A 17,804-nucleotide genomic window follows, 5' to 3' on the forward strand; every position below is an offset into this window, starting at 1 on the left:
TGGGTACTTTTGAACTGCTGCTTTACAAACACATAAGTAAACTTTAGGGGCAGGGAACAGAGAGCCTTCTGCAGCCCTAGCCCCACCCTTGGACTGCCTTCCTCTCCAAAACCTTTTACCATCCCTCTCCAAAACCTTTTACCATCCGAGACCTTGACCTTAAACCCCTTGGCTATCCTGCTGGGAATAAAGGCTTCTTTAACTTCTGGAATAAGGCCCTATTTCCCCCAAAGGATCCTCAGGTACTGACTCAGGAATGGGAAGCCAATTTTTGGGACACACGTAGAGGCCTGGGAAAGGGGACACATACCATGTCTTTTAAAAGAGCCACTGTTGAAGAACATTAATGCACTGTTAACGGAGCTGGGAACTGGTCCTGACATTCTGGAAGGCAAATGAACTATGCCCCAAATGTTATTAAACTGTGTATACCCTTTCACCCAGGGATCCCACTCTTAGGCCTATCCCCAAGGAGATCAAAGAAAGAGGAAAAGGATCCATATGGACAAAACTATTCATTGCATCTCTTTTTGTGATGGCAAGGAACAGGAAAACTAAGGGGTGCCCACTGACTAAAGAATGGCTGAATAAATGATGGCATAGGAATGTAACAGAATTCTATCGTGCCCTAAGAAATGAGAAAAAGCACCACTTAAGAGAATCCTGGGCATTATGAACTGATGCACAGTGAAATAAGCAGAACCAGGGCAACAATTCATATAATAACAACACTGTAAAGACAACTTTAAAAAATTTCAGAACTCTGCTCAATGCAACGATCAATCACAATTTCACAGAACTAATGATGAAAGCTACTACCCATCTCCTGTGAGAGAGGTGACAGACTCTGGGAAGAAAATGAAACATATGCTTTGGATGTGGCCAGTGTAGTCATTTTCCCCTCCTTTTTCGTAAAGGAGGAATACAGGAAGGAGAGAAAGCTAACTTTTGCTCATTGAAAAAAATTTTTTAAAAAGCCGTTGCTGTGCTTTATGAATATAGTTCTAGGCTATCACTTTTCTTCCGGACAATACAGTGACAAAGAAAAAGAAGGGGGAACAGAGGTGGAGCTCCTAGGTTGCTGCTGTGTGTGTGGGTGTATATTCTCCAGGTTTCTGCCCCATCACAGGTGAGAGTTTTCTGGACAGTGGGGTGACTGTGTAGCTTTCCCTAGATCCCTACTGGCTGAGCAGTATTTCCACAAAGAAGGCTCTCTCCACCACTCCCATCACTGCTGAGCTCTGACTCACTGGGGTTTTGTATTCAGAAAAAGGGCCCCTTTGACAGCTGAGCAGAGTGGGACCACATTCAATTCCTCTTTGCCCTGGGGATCGCTTGGCCTGCCACTGTGGCATGACAGCCAAATGTCAAAAGGCTCCATCCACTCAGTTCAAAAGTCCTCACCCTTGAGACTGGGGGTGGGTGATGAGGACAAGGAGACAGGAATGTGGGGCAGTGGGCCCCACCAGATACAATGGAAATTTCCTTAGCCTGCTTAGACCCTGGAAAAAAAAACAATCCACAAAAAGTGGGGGTTTTTTTGCTTGTCTTTCAGAGGTAGGGATAAGAAGAGGTCACTGGCAGCCTGGAGAAGCCACTAAGGATTCTAGGCCTGATCTGATAAAACCAAACAGAAAGGCCTCTCCTGGACACTAATCCCTCTATTAATGTGGTTACACACTATGGTAAGCTGCTGTTCCCAGTCAAGCTTCTGAGGAAACTACCCATTTCTGTCTCACTGGAGGAACCTTCTGAAACAACATTACTAACAGCTCTATTTTCCCATTTGAATAATCTTAGGGTTAGATGAAAATGTAGAGGTTATGTCATCCAGATTTTCATTCATGTCTTTTAATCCTGAGTCATCAGAAGGGCTAAAAGGAAGTTTTTCGTAGGGATCTGTGAAGATAAACTGCTTTAGAAAAACAAGAAAACAGATTCAGCCTGGGTGGTCTGAGAGATCTGCGTACACCCCCTCCCCCCCAACTCTCTTACTTTCCTAAAAGAGTGGCCTAAAAGGGAAGGGGGTAAGATGGGGAAAGAAGGGAGGAAGAAGGGGGTCTGGCAAAAGGTGGAGAACTAAAACCCATTCCCAGGAGGAGCCTGTTGCCTTGGTGGCTTATTTCTTTCCCCACCCCCAAACTTAGGTGAAATCCCTTGGGTTGTCTTTAGCTAGAGAATTCTAGGAACTGCCTTGATCTAATCGGAGCAAAGCAGTTCAAGGCAACATCCCGAAATGGGCAGGCCCAGCTAGAGCCAAGAACAGCTCACCACAAAGTGGGCAAGGGACATGGTAAAGGAGAAGACAGGGAGTCCTTCTCCCCTTCCTTTCTTCTGGCCCCTCTCCCCCCACCCAGACAAGCTGCGGATCCAAGTAAATGAAATATAAAATCCAAATTATTTTTCCCAAGCTGTAAGACAAGTTCCCAGCAAGTGTGAAATGCCTGCGCTGGGGGAGTAGCCACCACCAGCTGGCTCTGCCTCCTTCCCTCCCCCTTCCCCTGTAATCTGAAACTTCACATCTCCTGGACAACCAACAACAAAAAAGCCAAGGCAGAGAGAGCAGCTGGTTGTCAGCAGTAGCAAAGAGCTCCTCAGACTGGATCTGAGCAAAGTGGAGCTGGGAGAGAGAAGCCAGAGACGGGCAAGATGAGGTGAAGACGAGCCAGCAGAAAGGAGTCTGGAGGCGGGAGCTGGGGACTCTCCTGGGGTAAGGCTGGGTAGGCAAGCTTCTCAGTCCTCAAAGTCATACTGGGTAGAGGCAGCTGCAACACAGAGTCATGAGTTCGGTGGTGCTGGCTGCAGGCTGGGGGAGTGACAAGGTGCCCTTCAGAGAGGCAGAGTACAGGGGGCTGCCAAAGTCTGTTGAGGATCAATGCCACAGGGACATTCTAGACCCTTCACGTAGTTCCATGGATGGCCCCAGCTCCCAAGGCTTAGCTTCCTCCTTTTTTTGGTTAATATCTTGAGTAGTGGGCCGGGAGAAAATAAAAAGCCTGAAGCATTGTTTGCGGGGGGGGGGGGGGTGGGGGGGTGAAGCCTCCATGCTGCAGGCCCCACTTTGCTTTGCTGAGCTGCAGACAGGAGCAAGTGCTGAGGTGCTGCAGGCCTCAGCTGGCATATGGCTCCTAAGAGAATGTCTGCAAGTCAGCTGCAGCTTCTCTAATATTTAGGAAAGTTCAGTATCAGTAGCGTGTTAAGTAGTTCCAGTTGGAAAATGTGGAATGGAACAACCTATTTGATTGCTAAAGCAACCCCCTTTCTAAAGACCCAAAGTGCCTTGATCAAACCAGAGCCCTTCCTTTCACTCTCCCCAAGTAGCCAGACTCTGAGCTTGGGCTCAAGAGCTGATATTCACCAGGTGAGCTCCCCAGGAAGCCAACTCTGCTTTCGGTGCCCAGCCGTTCTTCCACTCTTATTTTGGCAGCAAGAGCACCATCCAGCCTTTTCCCTCCTCCCACAACCAGCACTGTAATGCCTCAGAGGAATGGTGTTTGGGAGAGAAATCCAACTTTTTGGCTTACTGCCAGGCCTACTTTCTCATTCTGGGTGCCCCACTGGGGGCACCACTTCCCTACTTCATTCTCCCCCTTCAGTTTTGGATGATCATTGAAAGACTTGGTTATCTCTGTTGGCTTCACTCAGGAACAAGAAGTGACCAGTATCTAGGACAAGGCTGGGGAAGAAAAGGAAGGAGCCTTAGGAACAGCCTGGACAAGGCAGATTGTATAGCTGTAGTATAGCGGGAGCTTGTGATGTAGTTTCGGGCAACACAGAGCAAATCTGGGAGCAAATCTCTTGGCTATGAGCCCTAAGGAGTAAAGGCTGCATCCTCCCCAAGCCTAGAAATGCATGCACATGCACACAGACACACACACACACACACACTCTATCTCTCTCTCTCTCTCTCTCTCTCTGTGTCTCTCTCTCTCTCTCTCTCTGTGTCTCTCTCCCACTCCCGGCCTTAACCTTAAATCTAAGTCTCTCTCTTCTGGTTCCTTTTCCCTCCAAAGACACAGAGCTGTTTTCCAATAAGAAAGAAAAACGAAAACAACTAGGGAAAAGTGGAGACCAAGGAAGAGGCCGAGTGTTCTTGGCACTGCTGAGGGAGTGGGATTTAGCCAAGGTTTCTTCCACTAGCAGTTAAGAAGAAAACTCCTGCAGCAATGGGAACCACGTGGCCAACTGAGGAAAACAGAGGCTCAGCCAGGGTTTCAGGAAGCCTGACAGGAAGGGACACGGGGTACAGAAGAGAAAAAAGCCGTATCTCTCTCTCCACCCTGAGTGCCTCTTCACCAAGATACCACCATAGGGAAACCGTTAATGGAACATCCTCCCTGAGGGGTTCTGAATTCCCTGCACAGGGGTGGGTTCCTGCCTGTCAAAGCCTACTCCAAGAGAACCATCGGGACACGCAGCTCAGCTCTGTCTCCAGAACAGCTCTAAGACAAAGCCCTTACTCCTTAGCTGTGGGAAGGGAGCAGCTCCTGATTTTCCAGGAGTAGAGATGGCAGGAAATGTCTCTCCCCACTCCTGAAAGACTATGGGAGCAAAGGAGTAGGAACAGATGAGGATTCTAGTATCACCTTCCTATTCCCAAGGTACAGTCAGGCAGTAGGCAATGGAGACTATTCCAGGACATGCCAGGAATCTACACTTTCCACAGCAGCAATAATAACAGAGCTAGCCTAATGGCTTTGAGTACTCAGTCTCTCACATACATACATGGAGTCTTTTGGGTTTGGGTTTGGCCTTGAGTGCTCAGGCTGGCAGAGCAGGAAAATGAGAAAGCAGGAAGCTGGTGGACAGAGCAGTGGGCTACCTGGTCCCACCAGATGTCCCCAAGCTTCCTCCCAAGGCACCTGTGCCAGGAAGAGATGCTGCCCTGGGGGCCGTCTCTCTGCTTCCCTGACTCTCCATCCCTTGCTTACCATTCCAGCTAGGGGTGCACTGGTCTGAAAGTTAAGGGAAATGGAAGACAGATGACTGTAGGAAGCTGAGCAGAATGGGAACACCTAAGGGGCAGGAAAGGCCACCACTTGTCTCAAGGCAGGACTGGGAGCTTCATAGAAACTCACCTCTCAAGTGACTTGGCCTTTTTGCTCCTTCATTTTCTCCAGCTTAAGTATATTTGTGACCAGTATAGAGAGTCTGAAGATGCTGAGACCAAAGAAATTAAGAGAAATGCAGGGTCCTTGGGAACCGGTATGTACTTTCTTCCAAAGCTGCAGGACATGAGAGACACAGAGAGAGAGACAGAGAGGGAGAGACAGAGACACAGAGAGAGAGATCTGACAGAGAAAGAGAGAGAGGGAGAGAGAGAGAGATAGAGGGAGAGAGACGGAGAGATCTGACAGAGAGAGAGAGGGAGAGATCTGATAGAGAGAGAGGGAGAGAGAGAGAGACAGAGGGACAGAGAGAGAGACAGAGGGACAGAGACAGAGAGATCCGACAGAGAGAAAGAGGGAGAGATCTGACAGAGAGAGAGAGACAGAGGGACAGAGAGAGAGATCTGACAGAGAGAAAGAGGGAGAGATCTGATAGAGAGAGAGGGAGAAGGAGAAAGGGAGAGAGGGAGAGGGAGGGGGAGAGGGAGAGAGGGGGAGAGGGAGAGAGGGGGAGAGAGAGAGAGAGAGAGAGAGAGAGAGAGAGAGAGAGAGAGAGAGAGAGAGACAGAGACACAGACACAGACACAGACACAGACACAGAGACAGAGAGAGAGAGAGAGAGACAGACAGACAGACAAAGAGAGAGGGAGGCCTGAAACAACTAATTCTGGCAGTTGTGCTAGCAGCTGGGAATACTTAGGGGCTCAATGAGAAGCACTGGTCTGAGCACATACCACAGATGACAGTCACCTGACAGCTGCTTGTTTTACTGGTGCAACCACAGGCCAGGAGCATTAGTAACTGCTCTTTAAATAACCTGCTACAAAAGACAGGCCACAAGGGCGGGCACAGACACACATGCATGCACATATGCATGCACACACATTCTCTAATATCTACTTGGAGGCCCTCTTTCTTTCAGGAGAAGAACGAAGCAAAGGTCCCTAGTTGGACTCCTTCAACTTTCTTGGAAATAATGGCTGCTACAATTTCCCACTGATTTTCAGCATTGCCATGGCAGCTGAATCTACTTGGCCATGAGCCAGTCAGTCCCTTGAGCAGATATTAGCCCTAATCAGTGACTGTTTGAAACTTCCTACTTTGTATCTTTAGAGAGAAAGGGGACTGACTCTATGCCAAGGCAGGAGGCAGGGAGAGAAAGTTACATACTCAGAAGGACCTGGGAGGCCAATCTTCAACTCTGCTTTAAGAAAATAAGTTGTAGTCTTATTGCACAGTGAGGTAAGGGATCTGGGTGCCTTATACCCTCAAGCTCTTGAGCAATGCTGACCACAGAGGGAGCCCTCTAGAGCAAGCTGTCATCCATACAGAATTCCTCCTATTGCCCAAGGTGCAAGTTTCTTGGCACAGCAATCTAGATATTTAAAAGGTATTTCTGAACATATTCAAAAGCAAGGATAATGATCACCTCTCCAGGAACTGGCAACCTAGAGAGAAAAAGCATGAGCAAGGCTAGAGGGGATTCATCATACGGTATGGCAAAGGTGAAAGGTGGGCAGTCAGATTATACCTAGCTAATTCAAAGCTAAGGATCCTAGGATGAAGGTTCTTGGAGACAAACAACAAAAACAAGTAAACTTAATCAACTATGAGGAAGCAGGGCTGAGGGAGTGGCATCAGACAAGAAGCATCTCAAAGCCACAATCCTACTCCAATCCTGTGCCAAGCAGAAACAAGATAGGCCAAAGAAACTGCTTGGTGCTGGCTCCTCTCACCAAGTGCTCCCTGCCTGTTCTCCTTCTTGGATTAGAGCACATCCTTTGGTGTAATGGGTCTGAGGAGGGCACTGAATGGAGATGAAGCTCTGTTCCCAGGCTCCCAACAGGGTGGCACTGGTCTCCTAACCAAGGAAAATATCTTCCCACAGACTTTATTCAGCTTTCTGGCTGGGCCATGGAGATTGCCCCAGGCTCCTAGAGGCCATTATGAACAAGAATGAGCCTCAGCCGGTAGGGCTTGGGAGAGGATAAGCAGCTGTTTATCTAAGGGTGTGTTTCCTCCAAGTCAGACAAGAAGGGCGGACAGGCAGTGGTCAAATCAGCCCCTGTAACTGAGGCTTGAAACACTGGCGTTCAAACCTCAATCCCAAGATAGAAGACCTCTTTGTGGTAGCTAGAAGGATAAGATATCATCCATTCCCTCTCCTTGTGAGGGCACAGGGTAGGTGGCAGAGGGGTTCTCAGCAATGAGAACAGAAGAGTTGAGAGCTGCTGGAAGGCTGGGCAGTCATTTTGGCCCAGGTACTCAGTCATGGGCCTGCCTTAGTTTTTCTCCAAAGGCTTAATCACTCTTCACCAGAGGGTCAACACTAAGAGAAGGCCTAAAAGAGCATTCTTGGGAGATCTGTATCCTTTCTCTCCCCATTGCTCCCAGGAATGAATTCCAATTTAATGATCCATGTGCAGAATTCCCTTGTTCACTTCCAATGGTTTATTTCTGGGGAAATAATTCCACTCTGACTCCACTAATGGGACCAAGGGGAGCCACCCAGTGCAGCTAATACTAGGATGCTAAAGTGTGGTTCTGCCAGTCAGAGGCCTGTAGAAGCGGTGTCTGGAAACAAAGGAATGCCACAGTAGTGCCCACTTTGTGACCTGTGGTTACAAACACACCCACATCCTTGAACAACTATGAGGTTGCTTCAGCATCACAGGCTGACGTTTATCCTCATCAACCAATCCCATCACTCTGGGCTCCCCTTAGTAGAGTAGGAGTGGAATTCTTCCCCTAGAAGTAAACCTTTGGAAATGGAAAAGGGAATGCTATACACAGATCATTGTGGGGAGAGAAAGGGACTGGAACTTCCAGCCAGGGAGGGGTTGAGCCAAGCAGGTAAGTGTCCCATCAACTCCCATGTGACCCAGGAGGAAAAGGATGGTTGAGACCTGACAAACTTGTTTTGTGAGTGAGATATGGGGCAGTCCGATGTGGAGAGTGGATAGAAGGCAGGCTCTCTGGTGCTTCTGAGTGGTATGGAGGCACTGAGCTAACTCAATCCAGCCTCTGTCTTTCTCAGTACAGCCCCGAAGGAAGGTACAGCATGGCAACCCAGAACTTCCTGCAGGAGATGCAGTCAATGGGCCAGAAGCTCCTTCTTAAGTTACAGCAGCTGCCTCAGGCTGAGCCTGTTGAGATTGTAGCCTTCTCTGTCATTCTGTTCTTCATTGGTAAGTTGGGGGACTTAGGTTTATTCTGCATCCAGATCTCCTTGTGGGATTGGGAAGCTGATAGCCAGCAATGGGCAGAGCTGATGGACTAGCCTCAGGGTGGCAAATTTCTATTCTCTACCAAGGGTGGATTTGAGGGTGGAGGTTGCAAAGGGATTTCTTTCAGGGCTACTTCAGAATTGAAGTTAGTTCAGGGAAAACTTGAACTTGATAATAAAGCAGTAGGAAGGTGGTCAGTCTGCCAGCAGTAGAGGAGTGGTAGTTTGGGGCAAAGGTCAGGAGTAGGGAGACAGCTCTAAGGAAAGAGGTCAGGGTACAGGAGAGGAGGAAAGGAGGTAGCAGGAGAGTTAACAGAGGACAGACCTGGAACTAACTTTATTAGATTCTCCAACCTACATCTGGGAAATCAGAAAGCAGGGGAGGAAATGGGAATTTGCAGAGCCTATTGTGTGCCAGGCACTGGGCTAAATGCTTTACAAATATTATCATTTGATCCTCACAACAATTCATTGAGGTAGGTGCTATTATCATCCCTATTCTATAGTTGAGGAAATGGAAGCAAACAGAGGTTGAGTGATTTGCCCCGGGTCACACAGTATCAAGAATCTGAGGACACATTTGAACTCAGATCTTCCTGACTCCCAGCCCAATGCTCTATCCACTGTGCCACTCTTATGACATCTCACCCAGACCCTTGAGGAGAGGCAACACCCACCCTGGAAGCTTCTCTAGGACCAGGGAACTCATAAACAGAGGTCTGTATGCCCTATCAAATGTGAGCTATGCCTCACAACTCACAATGTGAGCTATGTGAACTGAATGAATGTGTCAAAGAAATGTTCCTTAGGAGCCAGAGAACTCTGGCCTGGCCAGGCTCCAAGGACCTTGAACCAGACAGTCAAACTCCCTGCCTTTCCCTTGCCCTAGGGTGACTCCCTAAAGTTTACTTTCCTTCCAGGTGACTTGGGATGATTTGGGACTTGGCCAATCTCCCCTGGTTTCTCTTTTCAGAAAAATCAATTAATACATATTTCTTCTTTTCTCCCTTCCTGCTGTCCCTCTATCCTAGCTACTGTGCTGCTGCTATTGGCAATAGCCTGCAGTTGCTGCTGTACTCAATGCTGCTGCCCTGACCAGAGAAGCCGGAAGATTCAAGTCCAGCCCATGACACCATCATGAAAGACAGGATGAGGACAGGGAAAGCCAGAGAGAAGGCTGCCAAACCTTGCCAAGGGATTCTAGCCATGGCCCTGACGTGCACAGCATTCAAGACAGGGTACAGATGGAGAGATCTTGTTTTCTGGGAGAACCTGGAACAGGACAGGCTGCGGCCAGCCCTAGTCCCAGCTCTGAGAAAGTGCCTAGATACTGGGAACTGAGGCCTGATGTGAAAAGTAGAGAGCCAGGAGGCTCAGATGAACCTTTTGGTGAACAAGAGATGCCAAAGATAAGCCGATTGTGCTAGAGACTACGGACAAACTGTCTTGATTTCTTTCTTGGTCTGTGCCTTACCACAAAAAAAGGGAATGAGGCCTGTTCCCAGGCCCTTGAGAAGGGCAATCTCATTCTTAGCCAGTTGCCATAACAGGACTAAACTAATCTATGCCAAAGAAAAAGCCAGACTGTATGATAATTATTATGTCCCAAAACCCATGTGAATGAGAAAATGTATTGATCCTTTATTCTAGAATGTGCTTTTTTTTCCTTTCCAAGTAAAAGTGCCATTAAAGTACCAGTTACCTGGAGTTTGGGGCTGGTTTATTAGTAGGGAAGAAGGGTAACGGGCCTCAAGGGAGTGACTGGTACCTGCCTTCTCTATCCCTCTCCTATGCAAATGCTCATGAAGGTTGCCCAAATAGAAATGACTTATAGAGTAATGAAAAGAGCTGATGGAGACTAAGGCAGAGAGTTGGAATGAATAAATGTGGAGAAATCTGTTAAACAGTAAAAAGGCAGCAAAACACAGGTCATATACAACAGAAGATAGTCACCGAATTATTAAAGTATATGTCCTTTTTGTTAATGAATGGCAAATCCAAAGTGGAAAATTATCGATAGTCATAATCATTCCATGGAGTGGTTTTGTTCAAATGTTTTCAGGGGAATGTACTTTGTGGGGAATTAGTCTGACTGCCTGCTGCATCAAAGCCAAATGTCCCAATGTAACAAACTATTTGTTAAAGCAACAATCGCTAGAGAAGACAAAGGGTGGATCAGAGGCATTAGGCCGGAACCAGCTTCTCTATGGAAGCTTCTCCTGCTCATCTCCTATTTTCCCTCAATCACAATCTTTCCCAAACTTGAGAGATGAAGGGAAGTTTTGATGGCTTCTTCCTGCTCCTGTCCCCCTCCCCTGCTTTGGCCCTCAGCTAGAAGCCAGTTTCAGAACTGCTTTGCCCCTCACCCCAGTTAATTTTTGGTTCCTGTTCCAAGGGATCTTTTCAAGTGAAAAGAGATATAAATCCAGGAATGGAGTGGAAGGAGGAACGAGTTTCCACAAATGGCGGGGCTGCCAAGAGCAACATTGTCATTGTGATTTCTCATTCTCCTAAGTCAGTAATTACCCAGAGCCATCGAACAGAAAGTATTTCTAGTTCTGTTCCTTTTCTGTGCCTCCTAGTCACTCTTCTGGCTACCTAAGAATGAAGACTTGACCCCACAGAGCTCTGCCTCCTGTCTGCACTGCCTGTCTAGTCCATGAACCTGGCCGAGCTCACCAGGCCAGGAAGGGCAGGCATTGTTTGCCGGTTTCACTTCCTGATTTTCATGCACTGGTTGGACAGGTTGGGGCTAAAGACAATGGGAGGAACTATTTCCATCTTACACAAGCATTTCCCTACCCCTTCCCCCCTGGCAGCCCCATAAAAATTTTAAAAGCAGTACAAGAATTCAACAGGGTTTGGCAATAAAAGCTACAGACAACTGTGTACTTGGAGGAAGGAGGGGTATAGTAATATTTTCTGAATTGACTGCTAAATTCACCACACCTGAAGATATAGACAGGCTCATCCTCCTAATCCCAAGGCCCACACTTCATTCCAATTATGGGATTCCAACTTGAAGGCCAGGCCCAGGATCTGGTTTCATCATCTTGATCAAAGTCAACACACACACACACACACACACACACACACACACACACACACACACACACACACACACGAATGGGTAGGATTGAAAAGGGTAAAGGTTGCTTCCTTCTCAAAAAGAAAACAGCACAGGTAGGCTACATAGGGAGGGAATCCTATCTTCTACAAAAAGAGCAGGGAAAAGCAATAAAAGGTGATGGTGGTGGTGACATTTGAATCAATCTCATCTTGGATTTTCTCTAATATTGCTGCCCTAAATATTGCCACACATGAGTCCTTCCTCAGCACCAGGACTGTTTCTTCCTGTCAGGATAGTCAAATGAACCTCTACTGCTGAAACTAGTCTGACTTGTAGGGCTGTTAACCACCTCTTCCCAAATACTGGAAATAAGAGTCCTGCCCACACGGGACCTTGGTTACAGGCAGATGTCTCCCACTCTACCTTTAGGCAAACGAAGACTGCTCACTTGGTTATTCGTAAAGGCGATGCCCTGGCTGTCTGTCACATTTCACAAGGCTTGGAAAGAGCTCCAGGTTCATTAAATTGCACCAAGGTTAATGAATTTGGTTTGAGCCAACACGGTAGCAACCTATCAAGCCACTGAAACTATCAGTGAATTCTTTTTTGAATTCTGGGAAAGCAGGTAAATGAATTTTTTTTTTAAAGGAAATATGAACATGGAAAACAAGGACAGGGCAATAACCCTGAGAACCTACCCTCGACAAAAAGCAAAGGACAACAAGCTGCAAACATATCAAGGATTAATCCCAGATGATGTTCAGTGAAGGGGTAACGCCCAGAATGTTCTTAACGGCCATACTCTAACCTGAGTAGATGTCCCTGGTCCCTGGTCCAGTTCTCTTCATTTACTCTATCACATCATTACAGAGACATGGGGACTTATCTTGGGAGAAAGCAGAGGCCGTTGAGGAAATGTGGTCTCACCCAGAAAAATGAGGCATAAGGCTTCTGTTGTGATAAGAAACCTTTCTTCCCCTGGAAACTAGTACCAGGAGGAACTGGCCAGGTTTCTAGTTAATCATTCACCCTAGTACTTAAAGGACATTTTCAAAGGCTTGGGCAGAACTGGCCCCAGGCTTCTGCTGTGCTCTAAAGCAAGTCCTCTAGATCACCTAGACAGTCATCATCAGGTAAGGATTCAGGCTATCTCCATAGAGCATGTTAATTGGGGGAAATCCTCCTGTACAGGGTGGTCTTCCCTTCACCTCTAATGTCACATAGAAGCGATTTGTTTAAAATGAATGTGAAGGGGGAAAAAGAGATGTCATAAAGGGGTAGCATGCAACCTGAGGGGTGAATGTGGAAGGTCAAAGGGAAAGTGTTGTTGCCAGGCAGCCATGCCCAGTCCTGCCTTGTCACCTTGGTGACAATGGTGAGGAAGTGGTTATGGAAGGGTCCGGTTCTGCTTTCTAGCACTGACTAGAGATACCAGCGTTTTCCACCTACTGTCTCCACACGTTTCGGAACAGCTTATCCGTGCAGTGGCTGGAGGTCTAGACTAACCATTCCACTTTGCCGTAGGTGGTGGGGACAGAGCACACAACGGCGACAAAAGAATTAGGTAACAATTACTCCATTTTCGCTGACAAAAGCAGCCAGTTTTCCAGTTCCCAACCCTGTGCCTATCAGTTCCCTTCCCAATGGGCTCCGTGGTAGGGAGTGCTTACTCCTTACTTACTTCTTACTCCTCTAGCCACCTTATGGGAATCTTCATTTAGACCTTAGTCCCAGGAAGATGGTTCTGAAGGTAATGCCTCAGTCTTTGTCCCCTAGACACATCCCCGAAAAATCCTCCATGTGACCTGGCAACTAGACCAGGAATTGTATGGGGTGAAAGGCACACAGTGGCACTTGGGCTTCAGCTGGGAAGAACTCAAGAAAGGAGTTAGGGCTGGGGCGTCTACTTCCATTTCTGTTCAAGACAAGGAGGTGGGGCTAGAACAGAGGTAGAAGGACACAGTCTGTTTTAAGCTATTCCCAGCTTTCAGTATTAACAAACACTTCCTCAGCTGCCTGCTGTCATGTCCAATGATCCAAATAGGCTAATACTAAATCTACCTTACAGTAAGAGAGGTACAGAAGCCATGTTCTTTGCCACAGATTATCTTCTACCCACCCACCTATGCTTTCTCTTCCAGGTAAATGGAGATACCTGTCAAAAATATCACAGAAGAATTCATCCAGGCAGTGGACAAATTGTCCAAAATAAAGAACCTAAAAGATCCCTGGACCTTCGAGCCCCTGATGGTGATGTGCTTGTTCTATGCCACAATTATCGTTCTCTTCTTCTTTGCGGTTTTTTTCAACTGCTGCTGCTCAGGTATGACTCCCAAACCTGCTCCTCAAGAAGACCAAGAGATTTAACTTGGATGGGAAGAGACGGGAGAGGAAACTAGTCTGCCAATCCCACCAATTCCCCTCCAGGAAGCCATCACATCTGCCCAAAGCCAAGCTCTCTGGTCAATGACCTCCACAGGAGGTCCTGGGAAGATTCTAGACTAACACAAATTGCAGAGATCATTTTTGGAGGGCTAGACAAAATGGAGAGTGGAGACCATTCTGAGACAAATTTCCATGTCCCGTGGGGGTCCCTCCTGTAGCCTTAGGTTCTCCTGTTCCAGGATAAGTTCTTCAGTGCCAGAGATGTGGAAAGAGGATCAGGGAAGAGAAAAAGAACTGTGGGAAAAATCACATCTAGCAAAACTCTTTCACCCTGGCCTGCCAAACTAGCCATGTTCCTCCTGTTTCAGACTAGTTTTGCTGGTGCCTCTGAAGGGCTAAGCCCAAAAGTTGAAGATAGGGATAGTTGGGGGGCAAAAATAAAACAAATAAAACTAATCCCTTTAAATTCTTCAAGTCCGGAGAGTTTAGTTTTCTTTACAGCCACAAATGCCTGAGGAAGTTTCTCTCACAAAGTCAATACAGGGATAGTGCTACGAGGTCCTCACTCCCTGTAGTCCAAGTCAATTAAGAGCTAAAAATCCAATCCCAACCCAAATTCATCGTTCATTACAATGATATCAAATAAAAGGCCCCATCATGAAAAATCAATGTTTCTACATCTGCAGCCTAGAGTTAGAAAAAGACAGAAGAAAACCATCAGTTGTCTCCATTCCAGTCTCCACCCTGAGACTCCACCTCCTCTCTTAGCACATCTCTAAGGCTTGAGCTGCCACTTACGGATTCCTATTTCCCCTATGCAACTCTAACCATGAAGGCCACCATAGCAGAAAGATGCTCATCATTTTTAACATATATCAACTGATTCTTTTTTCTAGGTGTCCAGAGTCCAGTGAGTCTTTTTTTCAGAGAACAGATATTTAAATTTGTTTAGTATTTTTAAAAGCAAATGCTCAACCCATCATCACATTATAATAATTCCAATCCAGAAATTTTCTCCTGAATAAATAGGTGAGAAATAACATAAACCGAGAAACTATATTCATGGCCAATACCTATCTAAAAATAATAACGTGATATTAATATCTCTCTAAAAATAATAGTGATATAAAAACAGTAAGAGCATATCCCTATAAAAGGAAAACAGTTGCTTGCTTCTTGGTTAAATGAAGAAATGAAAAAAATTATGCCCTGATAAAACAGTAAAAGAAATTTATTATCATGCATTTATACTCATTCTGTGTATTGTCTCCTGTGATGTGCTTAATGCATCCCTGCTCTACCTAACTGCTTCCCACACCATTCATTTTTTCATATAACCACCAATATCTCTGTCCCAAAAGTTCCCTTTTAAAGGATTTTTTTTTTTTAAGAAGCAGCCAAAGCAATTTCAGCTTAAAAGTGGGATGGGCTTTTAGGAAACACAGATGTTTATAAAACATTTTTTCCTTCACACTGTATATTGTTTAACCAAAGAAGGCTTCTCCTAACTCCAGAGAGCTACTCAGGACACATGGGGCCAAGAGTGATCCCCCTCTGACCCTTGGAGTCCTAGGCCAGACTCAGTTCTTTTCAGACCAGGAGCTTCCTCCCAGGGACAAGATGGGCAAGAAATTCAGAGATGAAATCCGGGAGGGGGGACAGATGTGGGGGGGTGTGGAATTGCAGCGAGAAAAGAGTCCATAGACAGACATGCCCAGTGAGGCAAGGAGAGGAATATGCCAAAGGCAGTTAGAGGACCAGTGTGTCCCCAACTCCACAAAAGAAGCACAGCTGCAGGCTCTCTGGGCAGCCCCTTCTGTATGGCCTCCGTGTTTGTGGCAAGGAGCTGACATCATGTGGAATCCCTATGGAGAATATGCCCCCCCCCACCCCACCCAGAGAAGCATCCAGAGTTATTTCTAGGAAGCAGTGACCAAAGCCCAAAGCGGGTTTGACAATTAGCAAGAACACTTGGCTCTTTCATCCCTCAGCAGAAATGAAAGCCTTTCCCAGAGAGCCTCAAAAGACCCAGTTTAGCAGCTCCCCACAATCCCTGGCACTGAGGCCACAGGACAACACTAGCTGTGGGCAAGAGCAGTTACTGAACTCCAGCCACTAGTCCTGCCTGCTGGGTGTGGCTCATAATCTGGCAATGTCAAATTATGGAGAAGTAAATTACTTCAGTCTGGAGCCGCCTTCTCATTACAGAAGATCAGAGAGTAATAAGGGCAAGAACAGAGGAGGGAGAGGGGAAGACAAGAGCCCCTGGGGGACTTGAAATGACTAGTTACAAATATCCTGTGCTTTCCATCCCCACTGCCTGGCTAATATAGCCTCTTGTGATTGTTTCAAGACCACTGCAGCAGCCCCCTAGCTGGCCTTCTTGCTTCCAGCATCTCCTTTCCCCAATCTTTTTACATACCTCTGTTAACGAAATTGTCCAAAATACACATTTTACATGAAATCAGCTCTAGTTTCCATAACACAGTTCTAAAGAAGAGGCCCAGCCCTGCCTTCCACCACCCTTTTAGTGCCTTTCTTGAGCAGTAATCCATGCCCTATGCAGACCCAGTCTGAACTGTAGCCCCCAGATTCCTCCCTCTCTTGGGCCCTGCCCCATCCCATCCCCACGATGGTAAGTGGCTGTGAGTCATATCAGTGAGTCATACATACACTTTCCCTCCTTTCTGTTCCCATTGCCACCACCCTTGGCTAGCTCCTGAGGCAGTCACCCTTTACCCTGGCCTCCCTCATCTCTGTGGCTCCTCTGCCCAATCCTCCCAACACTGTTGCCTGATGAAGCTTCCTAAGAAGCAGCTTTTACCACATTACTCTCCTGCTACTTTTGCCTATTGTCTTCAAGACCCTCCACAATTTGGCTCTAACCTTCGTTAACTTCTACTACTCCCTTTACCAACCCTACTCCTTATTCTCAAAATACAATCCATACTTTCTAGCATCCACATCATTTATCTGAATGGAGAAAGGGCCTGTTTCCCAATTCCCATCTGTCTAAATCCTATCCATCCTTCCTGCACCACTTCAAATGGAACATTTTCCATGAAGCCCATCAGACAGAAGAGATTCCTCCCTCAGAGAGTTTTGCATGAAACTAAAATTGTAAGGTCTGTGAGGGTAGAAGAGAATGTTTTTTCATCTCCCATATCACCCTCAGCACTTAACACAGTGGCTTTTTGAAAAAAGGTGTTCAAAAAAATGATGATTTCAAATTAATTTGAATTGAAAAAGTTAATTTGCTTCTCTGTTGTAACAGTCAATTTCCCCAAACTAAATCACTACCAACCCAAGAGATGAGTTGGGTAAGGTGCTGAGGATCATTTGGGTCTTAAAGTAGCTGTCGTCCTTGAATAAAGACAGAGAAGGTGACCCAGTGCCATATAATAAACACAACGGCTCTGCTTAGAGATGATCACATCACACAGGACTGAATCAGGAAGAGATGGGCCAGTGAATTAAGATATGAATGGTTTTCCTACTACAGGCTGGGCCAATTACCACTAGGTCGAGTTTTGAGGGACTGTGCCCTGCTGTACTCTCTTTTCCACTGAAAAAGCTGCCCAAAGGCAGACTGGGGAGAAGCAGAACTGCCCTCCTGCTGAAGTCCATCCACCCTGATGGAGCAGAGTTGCTTTTTCTGACCTCTTAACGTTAACATTACTTACTCTAGGGGAAGGAACATACTCAAACCAACATTTCATTCAGTTCCAAACAAGAAGCGATACTTACCCCAGCTTCTCACAGAAGTCCACCAGGGCCTCGAAGGCTGTCATGCTGGCTTTATCAGAGTCCTTGTTCCCTCTCTTTTCCTAGAGTAATCAAAGGCCATTGAAGCAAAACATCTTCCTAGCCCACTGCAAGTTCTGCCATCTATCCACCTGCCTGATGCGGGTGTACAAGGCAGGAATGGACCCAGAGGCTTTCAAACACAGTATTAAGACAAACTGACATGGAAATGTACAAAATTCTTCCCAAAGCTGACTACTTTTAATGGTCA

The 17,804-nt window shown here is 46.6% G+C and overlaps 2 protein-coding genes and 1 long non-coding RNA gene across 18 annotated transcripts in view; 2 read left to right on the forward strand and 1 right to left on the reverse strand.

Moving 5' to 3' along the window:
- The window catches only part of RECQL5 (RecQ like helicase 5), a 36,325-nt gene that overhangs the window by 7,605 nt on the left and 10,916 nt on the right, over window positions 1–17,804 (reverse strand). For 10 of the 13 annotated variants that reach the window (XR_011975092.1, XR_011975091.1, XR_011975093.1 and 7 more), the window contains 2 exons: window positions 17,537–17,616; window positions 311–384 (listed from right to left, as the gene is read on the reverse strand). Coding sequence is in view for 9 of the 13 variants with exons in the window: in XM_072645699.1 (XP_072501800.1) it covers window positions 311–384; window positions 17,537–17,616 (154 nt within the window). In the remaining 4 variants the exon portion in view is untranslated. The remainder of the gene's footprint in view (window positions 1–310; window positions 385–17,536; window positions 17,617–17,804) is intronic. The other 3 variants (XM_072645700.1, XM_072645703.1, XM_072645707.1) reach the window with 1 other exon arrangement.
- On the forward strand, window positions 2,033–10,041 carry SMIM5 (small integral membrane protein 5). 4 transcript variants are annotated; one of them, XM_072645715.1, is made up of 3 exons: window positions 2,033–2,720; window positions 8,146–8,296; window positions 9,366–10,041. In XM_072645715.1, exons 2-3 carry the CDS (start codon window positions 8,170–8,172, stop codon window positions 9,473–9,475), a joined length of 237 nt encoding a protein of 78 aa, XP_072501816.1. In that variant the 5' UTR covers window positions 2,033–2,720; window positions 8,146–8,169; the 3' UTR covers window positions 9,476–10,041. The 4 variants fall into 4 exon arrangements, with proteins under 4 accessions (XP_072501816.1, XP_072501815.1, XP_072501814.1 ...); XM_072645714.1 differs by having other exon boundaries at window positions 2,035–2,710; window positions 8,151–8,296; XM_072645713.1 differs by having other exon boundaries at window positions 2,038–2,710.
- Window positions 12,544–14,263, forward strand: LOC140528158 (uncharacterized). The gene is made up of 2 exons (XR_011975095.1): window positions 12,544–12,968; window positions 13,546–14,263. It is a non-coding gene; the product is annotated as an uncharacterized lncRNA (long non-coding RNA).

Source organism: Notamacropus eugenii, chromosome 2 (genome assembly GCF_028372415.1).
Source record: "Notamacropus eugenii isolate mMacEug1 chromosome 2, mMacEug1.pri_v2, whole genome shotgun sequence".
Classification (NCBI taxonomy): Eukaryota; Metazoa; Chordata; class Mammalia; order Diprotodontia; family Macropodidae; genus Notamacropus; species Notamacropus eugenii.

Coding starts and splice junctions, on each gene's coding strand:
- SMIM5 (XM_072645715.1), top strand. CDS start 8,170: ATGGCAACCCAGAACTTCCTGCAGGAGATGCAGTCAATGGGCCAGAAG. Junction 8,297..9,365: donor TGTCATTCTGTTCTTCATTG/GTAAGTTGGGGG, acceptor CCTCTATCCTAG/CTACTGTGCTGCTGCTATTG.